We start from the raw sequence: 17179 nt of genomic DNA, 5'->3' as shown, positions 1-17179 counted from the left end.
AACCTTAAGCAGACATTTCCTCAAGTCCCAGTCAAAACTGGATCTTATGTCTACCCTTAGCTGCAAGGGAAGTTGGGAAGTGGGAATATCTGACTTTTTCAGTCTCGAAATGTCAGGAGATGATACAGACGTGGGAGAAGGGGGACTGCAAATGGCTGTGGGTGTGTAGCCTGCAGCAGCTGCTCTATAAGCGAATTTATTTCCCGTTTCTGGTCATAGCTGCATCACCTCCCTTGTCCAGACGGCCACACTAAAAATCCTTGGCGTCATCCTAGACCCGTCCCTCTTGCTTCCACATCCATGTGTCATCAAGTCCTGTCGGTTCTACCTTCACCGTTGCTGTGCCATCTGCTCTGTGTGTTAGTTGCTCAGTTGCGTCCGACTCTTTGCAATCGCATGGACTGTAGCTGGCCAAGTTCCTCTGTCCTTGGGATTCTCTCAGTGGCAGTACTGGAGTGGGTTGCCATTACCTCCTCCAGGAGATCTTCCCCAACCCAGGGATCGAACCTGGGTCTCCCGCATGGTGGTTGGATTCTTTACCGTCTGTGCCACCAAGGAAGCCATCTGCTCTGCCCTTTAACCATGCATCGTGCTGGTCTAGACAGCATAAGGGTTGCCAGCCTGGTCTCCCCATGACCTGGTCCTTTGCTCACAGCACTCTATCTCCTCCGCTCCACGTAAGTGTCATCCTCACAGAGTAGGTTTATCTCTGATCATGCCACGCTGGTTACTTCTACTGTGAAACCAAAAGCTGCTTTAGGACCAAGCCCCTGTCTTGACTGAATATCTGACCCGCCTAGCAGTGCTTATCGAGGTCCGTTGAGTGAATGAATAGACGTATTGACATGCTGAGTATTTACTCTCACAAAACACATCCTCTTCTTACTAATCAAGTATCGGATAACAAAACTTTATTCTTGGTTTTGGAGTAAAGATGTTTTCTTTTTTTTGTTTCCTTCTAATGAGGAACCCAAAGCTTTGGGTTAACTGTCATTCTCTGATCTTCTGAAACTGTGCTCAATGGTTGGAATTTGTTAGATACCATGTGAGTTTCCTGACCTAAAGCTTTTTAAATTTTTGGCCCATATCGTTGACTTGTTACCTTGACCTCTTGTCCTTGGCATGTTTTTAATAGAGAATATTCCCTCTTTTCTCTGGCTGATCACAAGTGATGAGCCTTGCCTTTCGTGTTCTGCTTCCTTCAAAGTCCACGTGAGAGAATGCAGTGCCCAGAGGTTCGCCTCTTTTCCTCTAGAAAAGCAACAGGAGAGAGAGAGATTCATTCACATTAGCTAAAGGAAAGACGTCTCCATTAAGACATTGATTTTGCTTTGACTCCCATTGAATGATCTTGGTTTACCTTAGTCCCAGGGCCGGATTGGCTCCCCTGTGGGCGTCCCCTCTGCCGTGCGGTGAGGGGTGCTCACCGGTGTGACCGACTGACCACAAGATGAGCCACGGAGCACGGGCATCGGACGAATCCAGGCGAAGGACGTCTCGGCACTTTGCTTTATTTCTCTCCACAGCACTTGAACTGAAGAAATTTTCCAGCCCAGACGTGATGTTTCCTACTTCCTTTACTTGTCTTACTTATTTTTTTTCCTGTAGCAATAGCAAAAACATGACTCAGTTTTTCCACTAATGCTCATTCTCTTGTCTTCCTTTTCAGTGTGACAGCGACAGTGACCAGGAAGAGAAGGTAAGCCCCTCTCATCCCCCCACTGTGGGCAGAGCACACAACATCATGAACACTGGGGTCTCCCTCACACACTGCGGGGGGTGGGGTGCCAGCTTCATGCTGAGAGCACGTCTCCTGCAAAGACGGGCCGTATTCACACAGTGACATTTCCTATGATGAGAAAGAAATCTTCCATTTGTGAGGCCCACTTTTAGAAAATAAGCCCTTTAATGTTGCGTATATATGACACTACGTCTTTCACTTTATAGAAGATTTTAAAAGAGGAAATTGTTTATTTTAATAGCCATCTGATTTTTCTGGTTTTATCCTTGATTGGAACATTAAACCTGCTAATATGCATTTGTAATGTCGTTCCTGCATTTCTCTTACTGACCCATATGCTTCTTCCTGCTTATGTGTACATATTGGCCTTCTTGATAGAAATGTTAATGGTTTATTGCTATGAGTTTTGGTTTATGTTAATGGTTTATTCCTGTTCCTCATGGGGGTGGGGGGAGAGGTGGGCCAGGGCTGTCAGGTGGGCACCGCCCTCTTCTGGTCCAGGTGGGAGGGTGCTTCTTCCAGCAGGTACACGCTCTGTTCCGAGGCTGATGGCCACCAGCCTCTGTGTAGCCGGTTCCACACGGACCAAGACAAGGAGCTCGGTTTGGGGGCTTCCAGAAGATCGGATCACAACCTGGTAAAGTGTACATTCAGCGGCCCGAGCCAAAGGGATTGTCTGTCTATTTGGTTTTTCTTTCTAGTTGTCCCAACCCTCTGACCAAATTTCTTTCCAATGTTATTGCCGCTCTATGCATTTCGAAAAGAGTTAACGTGAATATCATGGTTTCTATATTGATTGGCACCAAATGGAATGTACCCATCCTCCCCCCATTCCAAGTTTTGGGTCTATCCTGCCCAGCTGGCTTTCCTGAGCTCTTCTCCCCGACTCTCACCTCCGACGTGCTGGCAGGTTTTACTCAGAATCCTGTGGTTAGTATTTAGTGGGATCTTTCCATGAAGCCCAGCATTTTCCCCTCCTTCTCTGCTGCCAGCCTCCAAGAGAGATCTAAAGGCCCTTGTTCTGTGCTGTCGTTAATTTGAATTCAGCATATGCAGCCCGTTATAAAATGCGAGACATCATCATTTGAGCAGGTCAAGCATATTCAGATGAAGACAAATGGTGCTTATTTGATTTCCTTAAAATCAGGAAATGAAAAAAGTGCTCTCTGGAGAAATCATGTTCTGCCTGACTTGGATGATAGACCAGTGCGTGTCCCCCAGATAAGAACAGGCTCTCGCCTTGAGGTTTTTATCTCTGAAGGACGGCTAGGACTGTCAGCTTGCTGACATGTGCATTATCCATGTCATTTTAAACAAAGTGACCTATGGAAGGGTGCGCCGTGCTGTGACACGGTAATGGGCTGTTGGATGACAGTGAAAGTACACACTGCAGAGGGGGCCGTGGGTTTGTCTTTTGTTCAGCTGACAAGTAGGCACTTCCTTCCTCCAGCCCCCGGGGAGTCCTGACTCCTTGGAAGTCGTTCCCCGCACTGTCTCTGGCAGCCAGTGTGCAGTGGGTGCCTGAGGCATGTGGGCAGCGGTGGGCGTTTGGTGGTCGAGTAAGCCCACTGGCCCCCGAGCCATCCTGGGCAGTCGTCCTCTCGTTCCATCAGGCCCGGGGACCCAGGGACAGACTGGCACTTCCGGCTGCTACAGGAGATCATTTCCAGGTGACAGTAGATCTCACTTTCCAAGTGGGTGGCCCTTTCCAAGGGGACGAGGCTTCCTTGGGGTGGCACTGCCAAGCACACAGGGCAGAGTGAGTTCAGGAAGTGTCCCAGTCTCCAGCAGTGGCAGAAGGTGACAAGGCATCCAGTTTTGTGTTCCATGAAGGTGTCTTGATGAACAGTCTCAACCTTGACTGTGCTTCCGAATGCCCCTGGAGCTACACGAGTCCCTGACGCCTGGGCCATGACTCAGGCCAGTGCCTCAGACTCTCTGCTGGTGGGTAGCATCCCTCGTCTACAAGATCACTGACTATTAATGTTGAGAATTATCAGTGCTGCCTGCAGTTTCCAGAGGCATCTGGGGGCCCGGGTGTTTCCTGCATCCTGGGAGCGCCCCAGCTACTGGTTTGCCAGGACCTGTGTCCCTGAGTCTCTGCCGCTTGGGTGTCCATCTCAGAGTGTGGGCAGCAGCGAAGTGTCAGCCCAGGAGAATGGGTGAGGAGGTAGCCAGCGCCCATGGCTCTTGAGTTTGGTGTGATTTCTGAACAATGATGGAGAAGAGGAGATGTTCATAGGCAAGTCCACGGGAGGGGTGACAGTGGACGCAGAGGGCCGTTGGGAGTGGTCAGTCCCTTGAAAAGGGGGGAATTCCTGCCTCACCTCCCCAGCCACGTTCCCTGTGGACCACAGTGGCCCCGCAGGTCCTCACCTCCATCCCAGGGGCTCCTCCCCAGCGGCACTCCCCTGGCTCACCCAGCCCTGTCACCCGGCGCTCCTCCAGGGGACCCAGGCAGGAGCCATCGAGACTGTAATTGCCGTCGTGGCTGCCTGGCCCCGTTGTAGTTAGGACTGTCAAGGCTTCCCCTTTTGGACTGAGATTGTCTGGTGTTTATCTCTGACTTTAACACCATCCTCCCAGGCTTCTGCTCTGCACCAGGGCCTGGGCTCCGGTCAGCTTCTGCCTTGCCAGAGCCTCTTGCCGGGCCCACTCGGAGCCCCAGAGCTAACCCGGGCTGCCTCCCATGCTCTTTGGAGGACTCGCATTTGAATCTGAATTGCTAATGGCGGCAGAGATGCCACTCAGTGTCCTGGGATCCTTTCAGCAGCCCCACCAGGGAGGCTGTCGGAGGCAAAAGTGAGACTTGTAGAGGACCCACTGGGATTTCTCTCCGGAAGACCTGTCATTCTCTAACTCCGTAGGGATCCGCAGAGCCGGCGGTCTAAAATTAGGGTACCGTATTTCACACAGCTGACTGAATTAAGATAAACTCTGCTTTCCTCTGATACGAAGCTGTAATTTATAAAATGATACCCTTACTAATTAATGTGGAAGTGACTGAGAAGACGGCTAGAAAGCAGAGCTTTCCATAAATGCAGGAGACATTCTCACACGTGGAGAAGGCTTGACGGGACACTGAGCACCACATCCCTTGGCGCCCCCACTCCCCACCCCCCAGCTGTGAGAATACATTTCACGTTAATGTCAGCGGCCCTGGAGGACTTCTGTGAAGAGTGGAAACAGGGTGGAAGAGCAGAGAAGGCTGGGAACGCTGCATCTTAGATTTGGGATTGTTCTTTGCAGTTAGTGTAGAGCAAAGAAGCAGCACTTGGCACCTTAATCACCCAAATTAAGCAATTATTCCAGTCCCCCACCTGAAATGAATTGGTATAAGGAGAACAAAGAGGCAACACGCATATCTCCCCATGTTTGGCCTATATTTTCTCTTGTTTCCTCTCTTTCTCTCCTACTGGCAGCAGCCGGTTGTGCTGAGAAACACGCCCAGTTTGGTTGTGAAATCTAAGTGGAGATGAGAAGTGATTCTCCTTCCATTCACCCGCTTCCTGTATGTTCTGTGGGCCACATGAACGAGCTGATTGGAAGGGGCAGTGCTCAGTGGGCATGCGCTTGGGCCGCTGAGTCTGATGGCCTGGGCTTGTTCCTGACTGTCCCTCACAGCTCCAGAGCCACGGGCAAGCCTCGATGCTCTCATCTGCCAAATGGGGATAGCAGCAGCCCCCACCTCGAGCTTTGTTAACAGTTAAACTGGCTCTGTGCCTGGTCCCTGCTCTGTAAATGTCAACTTTCATTAGTTTTCCTTGGAGTCGAGTGAGGGAGAGTCACTTGGGAAAGGAGGAAGGCAGTCCTTCTCTTCCGAAAACTCAGGGTCTGCCAGAGAACAGGCCAGAGGATAAGAGGTGTGAGTTTCTTTTTCCACTGGAACCCAAGGCCCAGCCTTACTCCCCTCGGTCAGTTCTTCCTGACACAGGCTGAATGGAAGTGTTGTGAAATTTGAAAGGGTCCCGAAACAATGATTATTAGATTCCTTACCCCAATCATCAGTCTTTCCTCTTGGCACAGTCTGAGCAGAGAGCAAGCTTGCCATTCTGGAGGGAGCAGAGGGTGATGGAGTGGGTGGCCCCGCCCACAAACCAAACACTGTCAGTCTCCAAATGCCCATTGCAGCAGGGGGGGTCTGATGAGGTCCATCGGGATGGGGGCCATGGCATCCGTATTTTTCAGAAAGCTTCTTGGTACTTTTTATACAACTGGTTTTGAGAACTACTGCCTTATAACAAGTGTCCAAAAGAAGCATTTACTTTCTTCTTCGTTAATGCTCTTAACATTTTGCCAGCTCAGGAGAAAGACCTGAAAGCATTAGGGGTGTTGTGTGTGTACACGCACCCCACGTGCTTGTGTTTGTAGATGTGTGGTGCCTAGTGCACGCAATACACATGCACACAATGTCTTTGTAGGTGTGAACCATTCTCCTTGTCCTCATGAAGCTTTTAGCATGACTTCTGCTTGCAGTTTCCTCTCCCTGGGCTTTTAATGACAGGAATGATCTCCTCAAGAAGGTTGCTGGGTCCCTGGACTTGCTCACCAGTACCCAGGACTGCTGGCTGGGATACTGGCTAGCAGCAAATGCAGAAGCCTGGATTTCCCATGTCAGCTCCTCCTCCCTTTAACATAAACACACTTTTTGGTGCATTCTAACTTTTTAATTCAAGCTATATGTGTTGTGTTTGATCATTTTGTATTCATTTGTGTGGAAAGGGGGCCGTTTCTAAGAAAAGCAGCTAGAAAACTGACAGAGGCTTGCGTTCCTAACCCAACACAAACCACATGCCTGACTTGGCTCCTGGAAGGGCCAAGAAACTGCTGAGATGTCAAATGAAAGATAGGACGTGTGGCTTATGCTTATGATGGAAGAGCCCCATCCCTTGATGGACCACGTTTCACACTTGGTAAAAATTCCACGCCCTCAGCAACATTCCAGAAGCCCAGGAGGCATCCCCCATTGCTGCTTGTAGAACCTCCCTCCTTGGTTTTGAAATAGGATGTGTTCTGATCCGGAGACAACTTAAAGATGCTGTCCTACTTTTCAGGAAAGGAAAGGAATTTTCTCCTCCCTTCTGGTTTCATAGCAGCAAAGCACACAGTCATGGCCCAGGAGAAAAGTAGGGACTCAGGTTCTCGTCTTTATATGCCCGGTGTTCAGTCATGATCATTGTTCTGCTAAATTTGCATTCCCTTTCCTGGATACTCATCTCTCAATGAAGGGGATAAGTGAAACGACTTCAGAAAACTCAGAAAACTGGTGCTGTTACCTGAGTGCACCTCATGTCAATCCCAAGGTGTATTTTCTGGGCTCTCTTCCCCAGCCTTCCATATTTCTTGTATAATTTTATTTTTTCATAAGATATTTCTGAGTCATTTATAAATTTCCTCCTTTATTTGGCAAATTTCTGCAGCTCTTGTTGAGTGATGGCCATCGATTCAACCTCCAAGATTAAGTCTGGGTCAAAGTGACACCAGGCTGTTCTTCCAGCATCACCATGATTCCATCTGGCTTCATTCCTTCCTGTCCTTCCAGAATTCCTATTGACACCATCCTTGGATTTAATCTCTGCTGCAATTTGTTTTAAATCCCGAGTTTCACTAAATTCTTCTCTGCATCATATCATTGCATTTTTGTACCAGAGCAAAACTTGCTTCACTCACACTGAATGTGTATGTAGACCATCAGTTCATACACCTGAAAAACCCCAGAGGATTTATATATCGGTTAATATATATGCATGTTTATATATGTGCATATTCTTTATTAAATATAAATCAACAAATACTCAAATTATTGGAAATTGGTCAGTCATCTTCAACTAAGCTCTTGTTTCTTAGACTGAATAGTGACAGGAATGGGTTCTAGATATTCCCTTGTTCTCATGGGCAGGTAACGGAGAAGGATACTTGAAAGACCTGACTTCTAATTTCTAACCAACCAAGTATGTGGCCCTGAGTAAATTACCTAATGTTGCTGAACCTTAGTTTTGTCATCTGTGATAGGAGGCTGAGTTCAGTGGTGTAGCTCTGAATATCATGTTTTTCTATGTAGCTAGTTACCTTGACCCAGCAACATAGCAGACCCAGAGGGAAATGTACATGAAAGTATTTTCTCTTTGCCAAGGTACAAGAAAGATTATGTAAAATTTTTCTCCATTCTTTTACCTCTCTCAAATTCCTAATAGGAAATAAACATAGTGTGGATAAGTCCAGACACATCCGTGTTGACACTTTCAAGTAACTAAAGGAAACTTATGTATGAGCTTGATGTCTAAACAACCTGTTCGTTGGTTCTTTCATTTAGTCGTTCATATCAACTCACTTTTTTTTTTTTTGAATTAAAAAAAAATTTTTTTGAATTTTTGTTGTTTTCTGTCAAGCCTCAACATGAATCAGCCATAGGTATACTTATATCCCCTCCCTTTTGAACCTCCCTCCCGTCTCCCTCCCCATCCAACTTACTTATTTTTTATGAAAGTTCCTACTGATGAACCAACATGGACTTGACAGTTTCTTGGCTCTGTCATCATGCACTTGTCAGTAGGCAGCAGTTAGTTTAATCTTGTTCCTCAATAACCCTAATTATTTAGGAGCGCATGGGAGCTAGTGAAGAGCTAGTTGACATAGTACCTTTTAAGGACTTGATGGTTAACAATGAGAATCATTTTACCTATTAAAGGAATTCTTCGGGAGAGGTCCAGAGTTGAATACATGATTCTACATTGCCAGAGTAAAAATCAACTGCTTTCCCTTAGAATGAACCATTGGCTTGGATTTTATGGCTCAGCTGAAGGGAAAGTTGCAAAGCCAAGGAGGAATTAGGTGGAGATGATGGCTTTCGGTCTCATGAAATGGACCATGAGTCCTGAGCCGCCTAAGAGTCAGGAGGTCCTAAGCAGAGGTGTTAGCACTAGTGATCCTTAATCTGGTGGCCTATCAGTGAGTATGTCCTGGGTTGTTCTTTGGTTGTCGGAAGAGTCTCTCTTAGTCTGTATTTAGGTTGGAGAATGTCCTCAGTAAAGAGTAGGCATCTCTTTGTGGTCATGCACATGTGTATTTGTATGTGGGGGTGAGTGTCTTAGTTAATCCCCCTTTGGCAACTTCTAGATGGTGATATGTGATGATGGGTAATGGAATCACTCCTTGCAGCCTTGCCATATCTAGATGTGATAAAGATAATAAAATCTCTGTATTAGGATACTTTCATAATTAGCCAAACTTTATACTTTCAGAAGTCCCAAAATTAAGTGCATGGATATTATTTTTTCCTCTTTTTTTTTTTTTTTCAAAATTACAACTGGGAAGGTCAAGTTGGCCTCCATCTGAAGCTTTCCCCTGTTGGTTCTTAGGAGGATCATGTTGAGAAGTGCTGGCTGTAGACCTACTAATAGCCCCAGTTACTTGAAGAGTAAGCAGAGTAGCTTTCTCTAGTGCTGTTTGGTTCCAGGCGTGGTTCATTGCTGGTTATATGCATGTTTTCTGAGACAGTGAAATGGAGCATTTGAAGTAAGGACTGAGCAGAAACCCTTGGATACCCAGAGCATTCACCTTGGGCTTTATCTTTCTTCTTTGGAACTCTTAATGACTTTTTAACTCCCTAATTTCTTGGCCAAAAAAAAAAAGGTAGGTATTACTAATTTATTAGGGGAAGTGAACAAATGAGATTAGGATCATTTTTTTCAGTCACTCAGTTGTGTCCAACTCTTTGTGATCCCATGGACTGCAGCATGACATGTTTCCCTGTCCTTGACCATCTCCTGGAGTTTGCACAAACTCTTGTCCATTGAGTCAATGATGCCATCCAACCATTTTATCCTCTGCCACCCTCTTCTTCTCCTACCCTCACTCATTCCCATCATCAGGGCCTTTTCCAGTGAGTCTGCTCTTTGCATCAGGTGGCCAAAGTAGGGTCGGTAATAATAGCTAAGTAATAAGATGAATGGCAGCCCACTCCAGTATTCTTGCCTGGAGAACACCGGGGACGGAGGAGCCTGGTGGGCTGCCGTTTATGGGGTCGCACAGAGTCGGACACAACTGAAGTGACTTGGCAGCAGCAGCAGCAACAATAAGATGAAACAGTGTTTCACACTACAGAGAACATTGTGTCTTTCAAAATACTTCTACATGTGTCATTTTGTTGTAGGGATCTGTGTGTATCCTTAGCTGCTACACTGTTTATCACCTTCAGTGAGCCAAAGTCAATGATCAGTCCTTTCAAGGACTATCTTCTCAAGCTTATGTCATTTTACAAATAAAGAAGATGAATCTTAAGAGCTGATAAGTGATAGAGCCGAGATATGAGCTGTCTTAAGATTCCAGGCTCTGGGCTCTTTCCCCCTGTATACGAAGATGAGTTGGGAAATGCCCATAGGTATTTGAGAATCTTTGCCTCCTTCTCCTCTGTGCTGCACCCTCCAGGAGACCTGGGTTGTACCTACCCATCCACCCACAAACCTTCCAGCTTCTAAAAACTGGATTTGTCATGTTCAGACTTGACAATTGCTCAGTGACACAGAGGAAACACAACTTGGGTCCACTGACAACTTAGATGTACAAGCTCTTCTGAAATGTGACTTAATTTTTTTAACCTGGGAAGCAGTTGTCCGAGGTAAGAAGGCAAGGGCTTCAGGTATATGTTTTCGCTCATACAGGTGAGTGGCCATGTCAGCCCAGGGTTCACCATGAGTAATGAGGTGGAGGCTCACACCCCGCAGACTAAGCACATTTGGTCAAGGTGCTCAGTCTTCTTCTAGTGTCTGTGTGTAAACACTTAATACCTTCTTAAATCATCAACTCCTAGCAAGTACCCCACGTCTAGTAGTGTCTGGCATTTAGTGGATGATCTGTAAGTATTAGTTCTATAACTGGAAGTTGCCCTGTTGATTATTTGAGTCACGGAAGGGGAAAAGGTCTTGTCCCGGTCACCCAGGCAGATGGGGAATTACTGGACCTTCCTGTCCCAAGCCTCTCACGTCTCCTGTGGCCTCTCCAGACTGCTTTCTTCCTGTGGCCAGCGCACAGGGGAACAGGCCGCGGTATCACCACAGCCCCTGCGCCGCACCCCCCAGGACAGCTTCACTCAGCATCGTCTGCCCCTTCAAGAACCCTGCAGACACTGACTCCCGTGCCCCTGCAGGGGATCTCGGGGTCCATCCAGCCCAAACAGCACTTTCCTTGTCGGATGGCAAATGCTGCTCGGGGTGTTCCTGCGACCCAGTGGTCAGTATCCAAAGCAGCCGTGTCTGTGCTAAAGATTATGTATTTGCCACTAAGGGGAGAATATAGTGTTTATCGGCTGGAGTGCGTGCCAGCAGAGCTGATTACAGCGCGGCACTCTGTCAGCCAATGATTTGTCCTGTCCTTTATCATCTGTGTCACTCAGCAGTGTGCTGGCCAAGGGGACGGATCGCCCCCTTCCCTTTTTTATTTTTTTGTACCCATTTCGTGTAGAAAATTTGTATTTACTTTGGGAGTGTAATTTGTTCCTCATGGATAATGTGACCCTGAGCGGAGCTGGATCATGGGTTAGTTGAAGTGATATTTTCCGCTAATGGTAGTCGTACATCATTGCTGTCAGCTCGGGTTAGGAGGCAAGCACATTACAGCTCCATTTTACCTCTGCAGGCATCTGGGATTATTTGCCATAACCGAGTATGACATGACCGCGCTACACAGTGCATTAAAATTTTACTGGCTTCTCAGGCAAGTTCCCGGCTCCAGTGTGTGCCGCAGGCGGGCAGTCTGAGCGGGGAGTCCAGGGGCCCTGGCTTCCAGCACTGCGGCCCGGCGGGGAGGGGACGTGGGCTAAGCAGGGGCCGCTCCCCTCGTGCCCCGAGAAGGAAGCAGGGAAAGAATTACGGGGAGCCAGCCTGCAGGTGTGTGTGTGTGTGTCTGTGGACATCCCCGGCTGGCAGGGGACAGGCTGCCTCATGCCTCCAGGGGTAGAGCTCGGAGCACCCCGCACTCAGCTCTCTCTCTGCAATGCCTACCCCCGGGCATAGGTCCACAGCAGCTCCTTGTCCAAGGAGAGCCCAGGGTCCTACGCGCCAGGCCCCGCCAAGCCTCAGGCTAATCGTTACTGTCTGCCTGCGTTCAGACAGGAGGAAGGAAATCTGGGTCCTCATGTGGCAGAATCCACATGCCTCCACGCAGCAGCCTAGCGCTCTGATAAACCCGGTTAGAAATGTTGGTCAGGACGCTGTACACATTATTTCATACAGTCGCCACACCAACCCCGCAACGTGTAGACATGATCAACCCTGTTTTGCTTAAAAGGAAACAGGATCCATCGAAGAGGTAAATTACCTCATGTCCTAATGGTAGCAAGGGTGGGATTCTTACCTTTTATCCAGATCTCATTGACTTTGTATTTTATAAGGTATCTAGTGTTGCATGTTATACGGAAATAATAATTATATAATAGATAACTATGAATTTGAGCAAACTCTGGGAGAATAGTGAAGGATGTGGGGAGCCTGGTGCACTGCAGTCTGTGGGGTTGCAGAGTCAGACACTACTTAGCGACTGCACAACGATACCCAAAAAATTACTTGAATTGTGTGTTTATGTGTTTTGCATGTATTGAGTTGTGTAGTCCACATTGTAGCCCTACCAGCTAGGTGCTCATGTTATCCCCAGCTTACAGACAAGGAAACTGAGTCATGGGGAGCTTATGTAACAAGCCCAAATGTAAACTTATGTAACAAGCCTTATGTAATCCTGTACCAGTTGGTGGTTTTAAAGCCAGTTTGGCTCCTAATGCAACATTCTTCATCACCAAGCTTTCCCTCCTGCCACATTCCAGTAAGTCTGAGGCCTGACAGGAAAAGACCAGGGAGAATAGTAGTACGTTGGACTAAAAGGAAATGTTCAAACGGCATTTTATCCCTTTCAGTTGTAATTCCAACCTCCAACAAAATATTGCTTGAAAAAGATGCTCTGTGATGAGCTTTAATTGAGTAATAACCCCCCATTTGCTGTTAGTACATTAGTTGCATGCAAATGGTGCTTCTAAGGTGCTTGAAAGGCATCGATTTTGTTAGCTAAGCAGTCACTTAGGCAAAATGCCTCATTTTTTTAATATATTGCTTAGCATCATCTCTGTTGTTGGAAAGACTTATAGGACCATCTAGGGTTGTCGCTCAGCAATGAGTGGGATCCAGATCAGGGCCCAGTTTGTCAGCCAGAGTTGTGCGTGAGCGCTAAGTCGCTTCCAACGTGTCCAACTCTTTGCGACATTATGAACCATAGCCCTCCAGGTTCCTCTGTCCACGGACTTCTCCAGGCAAGAATATTGGGACTGGGTTGCCACTTCCTTCTCAAACGGATCTTCCCGACCCAGGGATTGAACCCACATCTCTTATGTCTTCTGCATCGTATCATCACAAGTTTCACATCTTTGGGTCCTGAGTGCTGGACTAGAATGTTCACTCATGCCTGCACGTGTGGGCATTGTCTTTGTTCTGCTACCGAATGACCTCTCCCTGCATCTCCAGCCCCGTCATCCCTCTCCCAGAGCTTGAGATATTCCCCTTCCTGGGCAGAGTGGCCGAGCTGCTCTTCCCCTTGGCTGGTATATGTGGTGGGGTCATCAATTCATGAACTTATTCAATAAGCCACACATAAAACAAGTTATACCTTGTACCCTCAAGGCAATTTTTTAATGCTGAAACAGAAGAGCCATAGATAAGCATGGCTTCTCTCATTGAGAAATTTGAAATTAAGTTAGCGCCCTAAGAACTTTGCTCCCTGGCCCACTCCCCTCCTTGGACTCCCTCGCAGGCACATTGATCTTCCTGCTGAATGGCAGGCGGTCCAGGGGACTGCCCTGATTTTCTCCTCTGGCCTTAGATTCAATCACTCAAGTAGTAAAGGTGAAAAACAAAACTATTGATCCAGTCATTGAAAAGCAATTATCCCTCTCAGATGGTCTGTTTAAAATGCAGCAGTAATTTCAAGTAACGTATTCCCCAGAGACAGCAGGACAGCGTATGTGGACTAGCCACTTAGTTAACCTAGAGTTACACTGGTACCCTCACCGCATCCCAAACCTCTAATGTTGAGCAGTTAGATCCTCTGTAAAAAGAGTAGACACTGAAAAAAAAAATGCAATTTACTCAGTGAATCAGTTACCCAGCACTTATTCACTGTACAAAAGATCCCTCAACCTTCTGTAGCTCAAGAAAATATGTGATTTCCACATATTAGAGACTTTCCAGAAAACTCCTTCAAGAGGCTTCATGAAACCATGGGGTCATTTTAAAGCTCTTAACAGTTAACAGCTTTGACCTGTATTTATGTTAGCAGGGTTTTGTTTTGTTTTAAGATTTGTTTAGCATCAGATAACAAGTTAAATTCAAACTAAAAGCTAGAGGAATGTGTGGGCTTGTGGAATACAAGTATCGAGATAACCACGCCATCAGAAGGGCGGAGCTGTGCCGCTGGGCCTCAGTTGTGCAGAACCAAGAGTTGAATGCCCTCCTTGTATTGGCTCTGTTTCTTTCTGTCTCTCCACTTTATTCTTTTTTCTTAAAGGTTTATTTGTTTTTTTATTGATTTACTTTTTAGGCTGCATTGGGTCTTCGTTGCCACCCTTGGGCTTTCTGTCATTGCACAGAGCAGGGGCTACTCTTCATTGCACGGCACAGGCCTTAGCAAGCGGGCTCAGTCGTTGTGGCCCGGGAACTCGGTCTCTCTGTGGAATGTGGGACATTCCCAGAGCAGGGAATGAACCCTGTCCCCTCCACTGGCAGGAGAATTCTTAACCACTGGATCACTGGGAAGCCCATATCCACTTTATTCTTGATTGCTTGTGGAAATTATTTTCTCCTGCTGGTAGAAATCATGAACTGTCCTTCTGAGCTCTACACCTTTCAGCTTCAGCCAATGGAAGAGAGACTGCCTGCTTTTCCACTGCAGTTATTAAAATCCATGGAAAGGATTCTGATTGGGTCAGCCTGGGTTTCCCTGGTGGCTCAGTGGTAAAGAATCCACCTACCAGTGCAAAAGATGCAGATTAAGTCCCTGGGTCGGGAAGATCCCTTGAGAAGGAAATGGCAACCCACTCCAGTTATTCTTGCCTGGTAAATCCCATGGACAGAGGAGCCTGGTGGGCTGCAGTCCATGGGGTGGCAAAGAGTTGCACACAACAACTAAATAGCAGGTTACATCTGGGGAAGCACGTTCTCTGGAAAGGACTATGGGTCGGCCAAGCTATGGGTAAGAGAGACAGGGCTGTGTTGTACAAAGGTGCTCTGGAGGTAACTCTGTATGGAGTAGGTAGAGGATCCAGAAAGTGGAAGTTTGGCAGACAACAATGTGTCTATAAAGCTCACTCTGACCTCCCTGCAGGTGAGTCGGGTACTCACGGGTACTTCTTGTCAGCCGCCAAAACTGCCTTGATCTTCATCCAAAGTTAACGCTTAGTATTGATCACAGGGTCTAAAATATGAATATATGTTTTCCTTTATATACAATACTTGCCTAAATTTCCATAGAATTATCTTGAGTGCCATGCACAGATTGGGTCTGTCTTGCTTAAATTAAACTATTGAGGGGCTTCCATGGTGGTCCAGTGGTTAAGACTGTGCCACCACTGTGGGGGGGCATGGGTTTGAAACCTGGTTGGGAAACAAGATTTTACATGCCTCTTGGCGTGGTCAAAAAAAAAATAGTAACTGAAAAAGTAAAAGCAAAAGATAAAAATGTTAAAGAACAGTAAGCTATCGAAAAGTTATAGAGGGGCACAGGATTTTTGAGAGTAGGAATTCATGAGTACATCTATTGAGAACAGCCCAGAATTCATTAATGCTATTGACACAGTAGGTGATGACAGTCCCCATGAGAGACACAAAGATCTTTGAAGTCACTGAGATGCCAATTAGTAAGTTACTTATCCAGGGTACAAAATGTAACTTACTTGTCCAAAGGAGTTATGGTCATCCCAGAGTACCTAGCTTATGTCCAGTGTGGGACATCTTAAACTATAACAGGCGGCCTTGTTGAAATGACTGTCCTAAGACTGGAAGTTAAGAAACTCAGCCACAGCGTTTCCACTCATAGTTCATGCAACAGACTTAGCCTTCTCTGTGTGCTGAGCCATGCACCACTCTGGGCACTAGGAATGGAGCAGTGCTGCAGACATAACAAGCCTGCAGAGACAGAAGGTCTAATTGAAGAGAAAACTGAAGTACCTTGACGAATTATTAACCTGCGCCCCAGCCCAGTGTGTGCTGAGGAAGGGTGTACTGGCTGAACCCTGCTATCTGGGAGAAGAGGTATTCGATTAGATCTTGCCAAAACACATGGGTGTGAATGATTGTTCGGCAGTAAGAGGCCTGCAGGTAATAGGCAAATGGGGATATTACTTTCAAAAACTAAAGAGTTGTGACGGTCTTAGCATATGGAGAGACACTTACAATGGAACAAGGTTCATGATAGGGGATGGGGGACATATGACTGTAAATGTGGGTTGATATAAACAGCTCCATATAAACAGACCTTGTATGGCAAGGTACAGAGTTCTTAGACTGGGTTCAGATGGGCGCCCACTGGGTACCATGTATGTTGGTGAATGACACATCAGATTTGACTTTCTGGAAGAGAATTAATCCTGGAAAGGGTAGAATTAATTCCTGAGGTGGAAGGAAAGACAATAACCAAAGAGATTGCTGTCATCATCCTTGGCTGGATGAGAGGCAGTCGGGATCTCAACTAAAGTGGTGGAAAAAGGAGTTACATTTTGGAGGCATTTCTGAGGTGGAATCGACATGATTTTGTGACCCCTGGAATGTGGGGGTCAGGTTTCAAGTAAGGCTGACTGGGTGGGTGTTGATAATATCATGAATTGGAGACTGAGAATGGGGGGATACGGGCTTCCAGGGTGCACTGGTGGCAGAGAATCCACCTGCCAGTGCAGGAAACTCGAGAGATGCGAGTGCCATCCCTGGGACGATCCCTTGGGGTAAAGAGTAGCAACCCACTCCAGTGTTCTTGCCTGGAAAGTTCCATGGACAGAGGAGCCTGTGGGCTACAGCCATCAGGGCTGCAAGGAGTCAGACACGACTGAGCAGCTGAGCACATACGTAGGTAACGGGGGACAGAGAGAGTGTGAGGCCGGGGAGTGGCTGGCAGGAGCCTCCGCTGCATGGGTTGAAGAGACTGTGCACATTTACGGTGCAGGAGCAAGCCCAACTGCAGGATGGTGTCTGGGAGCCCAAGAACCATCTGGGTTTCGGAGGCAGTTGGAGCTGTGGGAGTGAGCGGGAGCCCAGCCAGAGCGCCGGGAGTCTGTCTGCATCTAATCTAGGAGTCAATGCATGTGGTGATGGTAACCATTCAGAACAAAGTGACAGTATATTAATCCTAGCAACTGATGTTTGTGTGGGGTTTTTTAAAATGATATACTGAATGACTTTTTGTTGTTGTTGT

General features: G+C 47.0%; 1 protein-coding gene across 2 annotated transcripts in view; it reads left to right on the top strand.

The window, feature by feature from the left end:
* Nucleotides 1-17179, top strand: part of AUTS2 (activator of transcription and developmental regulator AUTS2) — a 1188182-nt gene that overhangs the window by 830072 nt on the left and 340931 nt on the right. For both annotated transcript variants that reach the window (XM_065924779.1, XM_065924780.1), the window contains exon 5: nucleotides 1670-1699. In XM_065924779.1, coding sequence (XP_065780851.1) covers nucleotides 1670-1699 — 30 coding nt within the window. The remainder of the gene's footprint in view (nucleotides 1-1669; nucleotides 1700-17179) is intronic.

This window comes from Muntiacus reevesi, chromosome 2 (assembly GCF_963930625.1).
Source record: "Muntiacus reevesi chromosome 2, mMunRee1.1, whole genome shotgun sequence".
NCBI classification, from domain to species: Eukaryota; Metazoa; Chordata; class Mammalia; order Artiodactyla; family Cervidae; genus Muntiacus; species Muntiacus reevesi.
Note: the sequence above shows the minus strand (reverse complement) of the source record. Positions and strands in the feature narration are given on the sequence as shown.